The sequence below is a fragment of the Cololabis saira genome, chromosome 7 (assembly GCF_033807715.1).
Source record: "Cololabis saira isolate AMF1-May2022 chromosome 7, fColSai1.1, whole genome shotgun sequence".
Classification (NCBI taxonomy): domain Eukaryota; kingdom Metazoa; phylum Chordata; class Actinopteri; order Beloniformes; family Belonidae; genus Cololabis; species Cololabis saira.
The window spans coordinates 34,496,434-34,500,056 of record NC_084593.1 but is presented as its reverse complement, the minus strand read 5'-3'; the positions used below and the strand labels follow the sequence as shown (position 1 = coordinate 34,500,056).

The 3,623-nt window shown below is 39.5% G+C and overlaps 1 protein-coding gene across 1 annotated transcript; it reads left to right on the top strand.

The window, feature by feature from the left end:
• The first annotated feature begins 355 nt into the window (after positions 1 to 355).
• On the top strand, positions 356 to 2,483 carry LOC133447638 (E3 ubiquitin-protein ligase TRIM21-like). Its single transcript, XM_061726361.1, has one exon. The coding sequence runs from the start codon at positions 483 to 485 to the stop codon at positions 2,112 to 2,114; it is 1,632 nt and encodes a 543-aa protein (XP_061582345.1). The 5' UTR covers positions 356 to 482; the 3' UTR covers positions 2,115 to 2,483.
• Positions 2,484 to 3,623: the final 1,140 nt, after the last annotated feature.

Below are 3,623 nucleotides of genomic sequence, written 5' to 3'. Positions count from 1 at the left end.
TTAGCAATTTACAGCATTAATTCTGTCTGTGCTTAATGCTGCACATCAATGAGATTTCTGCTAGATTAAAATTTGCCAGGAATCAAATAATGACACAAATAATGGTCAACAAAACTGAATCACTGTATGTACTGTATAGGCCTTTGAAGTAAATAAATGGGACATTTTATGTACCTAAGTAAGCTGTGCTGGAGCTAAGGAGAGAAAAAAAGTTGTTGGTCACTTCTGCACTGAGCCTGTAAGGGGTTAAGTTGTTTCAGACCAATGAGGAAAAGGGGAGTGTGCTCTGACCTCAGTGCCGAAACAGAAAGTAAAAAGTCAACTGAGACGATCTTTAATCTTTTCTTGCAGCCTCTTAAAGCTTTACTGGACCTTCCTCACAGCAAGTACAGTTCTTTGTTAACTTGTTTATTCAGGTCAAATCAGCAAAGATGAAACTGCCGCTCTAACTGTTCTGTTTTCCCTTCTCATGTTTTGTAGCCATGGCTTCTGCCACCAGTCTGACGGATGACCATTTGCTTTGTGCCATCTGTCTGAGTGCGTTCAACAAACCAGCGTCGATTCCGTGCGGCCACACTTTCTGTCTTCAATGTATTGAGAAACACTGGGTCCATGGGGGTGTTTTATTCAACTGTCCACTATGCAAAGAGGAATTTTCCCCCAAACCAATGCTTCGGGTTAATATCGTCATTGCTGAGATGGAAGAAAAATTCAAAAACATGTTTGAAAATAAGTCTGGGAATGCTACTGAGGAAACTGGAAATGGAGAAGTACTGTGCGATCGGTGCACGGAGCCAAAGTCTGCTGCCCTCAAGTCCTGCTTAGTCTGTTTAATGTCTTTCTGTGAAACTCATCTGGAGCCTCATCAGAATAAATCAGCCTTAAAAAAACACAAACTCATCCTGCCAGTCAAAAACTTGGAAAGCAGGTTGTGCAAGGATCACGACGAACCTTTGGAGCTGTTTTGCAGAGATGATCAAATGTTTCTGTGCCAGTCATGCAAACAAAATGACCATAAATGCCACATGGTAGTGACTCTTGAGGAAGAAGCTCAATTAAGAAGAGCTCAGCTGGCAGAAGAAAAAGAAGGCACAGATCAGATGATCCATGCTCGTCAGCAGAAATTTCATGAGATTCAAAGTTCACTGGAGGAAAACAGGAAATATGTAGAGGAAGCGCTGTCGTGCAGCAGCCGTGTGATGACCGCGATGGGGGATTTCATTAAGAGAAGCCAAATTGAGCTGGCTGAGGTAATAAAGGCAAAACAGAATGAAATAGAAAAGCAAGCAATTGATTTCATAAATGAAATGGATGAGGAAATGATCCAAATAAAAAAGAAAGAACTTCAGCTGAATGAAGTTTCCCCCACGGATGACCACTTGACATTCCTTGAGAATGTCATTTCTCTGACCATCACCTCGCCCCAGGTCAAGGACTGGTCTGACGTGTCGCTCAAGAGTGACCAGCTTGGGATTCGAGAAGCCGTCGCTGAACTGGAAACGACAATCACCACAGAGATAAGCAGGCTGTGTGATCCTACCTTCAAAGAAAAGCAAAAGTACGCTGTAGATGTGACACTCGATCCTGACACAGCAAACCCCTCTCTCAACGTTTCTGAAGATGGGAAGCAAGTCATGCACAGAGACCGAAAGAGGAGTGTCCAGATCAACCCGGAGAGGTTTGACCACGTCCTTAATGTCTTAGCAAAGGAAGGCTTTTGCTCAGGAAAATTTTATTATGAGGTTCAGGTAAAGGACAAAACACAGTGGAACTTAGGAGTTGCATCCAGTTCCATCAACAGGAAGGGGGATATAAGACTGAGCCCAAGAAATGGATACTGGACCATTTGTATGAGAAAAGGAGGTGAGTTTATTGCCAATGCATTTCCTCCAGAGAACCTGCAGGTGAGGAAGTCACCTCAAAAGGTTGGGGTGTTTGTTGACTATGAGGAGGGACAGGTTTCTTTTTATGATGTGGATGCAAGGGCGATAATCTTCTGCTTCTCTGGATGCACCTTCACAGAGAACCTCTTTCCATTTTTTAGCCCTGCTGCAAACGATGGAGGTACGAACTCTGCTCCCTTGATCATCACTCCTGTCACATACAACCGCTGAGAGCTTTCATTCTCTTTATTTTATTGTTCTGGACTTGTGGGGAGCATTGAGGGAGACCATAGTAGTGCAACCCTGGAAAATGTCCTTCTGATGCAACTGCCTGTCGTTTTCTTTTACCCATCCATCAGTGTCAGGGCAGTATGATGTCACATTATGTCACCCGTCAAAAAGACAACTGTCTGGATTAAGCTACACGGATATTCAGTATAATAACTTCGCTGAGCTGGTGCTAAAGTCATACATGTCCCTGCCTGATAAGAATAATTTCTTTATTACCTGACTATTGATTTTGACACAAAGAAGCTGATTTTGTCACCATAGCTTCAGCAATAACAAAGGTGTTGTCTGGATGTCAAAAAATGTATGAAAGGAACATTATATAAATAAAATATAATATTATGTATGTATATATATATATATATATATATATATATATATATATATATATATATATATATATATATATATAAATTATAATAATATATTATGTTATATATAAAAAAAAAAAGATCCTAGGCGTGATACTAGATGGTATGGAGTGTAAACTTTCATCAGGGACGAATAAATGGGAATCAAAAACAGTTTGAAGAGAACTGAATATTAGTTTGCAGCAAATGGAACTTTGAGCAATCACGGTATATCAAATAAATTGCTATTTGTCTCAGAGTTGTAATTCTACTTATAGGTGATTTTTTTATTTAACCTTTATTTAATTCTACTTATAGGTGATAGTGTTTATAGGCTGTCCGCAGACGAGGCAATGTCATTAAAATGTTGTAAGTGTACTCAAACTGTATAAAAATGATTGAATACAGGCATCTCTCTCCACCTTGCAAAAAGGTGGAACGAGTCTGGGCGCAGCCACCTTGTTAAATGTTCTTACAAGTCGACGACAGAGCGTCTGGGAAGATACTGTCAATGGACACAAAAGGAGGAAAGTTCATGGGCTCTGCCTCTAACACTTCTTTTTGTGATGAATGATCCAGCAGCGGCCATGAACTCTCCTTTTGTGTCTATTGACAGTAGTTTCCAAGATACTGTAGTCAACTTGTAAGAACATTTAAACAGGTGAATGCATCCAGACAGAGATGTCTACACATACAGTCCTTTTATATACACTTCTGTACTCTTACAAGGTTAATATGACCTCGATTTGTCTGTAAAAATCTATTGTAACAAAATAATCAAATAAGGGATGGGTTTTAATCACTGCTTGAATGTGAGTGTTTGTGTATAGATATATCAACAAGATGTCCTTGAATCAACCTAATCCTGCAAAATGCAGAGTTTCAAGTTCAAATTCAGTAAATCTATTTGATGTAGAGAGACTGGTGCACCCATTTATGTGCTTAGCTAATTAAGGTTTTTTTTTTTATTTTCTCTTGTTTTTTCTTGTGGGCTTTTGTTTTTAGTATGACGATTGATCTGTATAAGCTTGTATTAGGTTGTTATGATTTCACTTAGCGATAAAGTAGCTGACGATGTCAAAGAAGAATTGAGTTTGGATCA

What these genes read in the sequence shown, in the direction of transcription:
- LOC133447638 (XM_061726361.1), top strand. Translation starts at nt 483, where the DNA reads ATGGCTTCTGCCACCAGTCTGACGGATGACCATTTGCTTTGTGCCATC.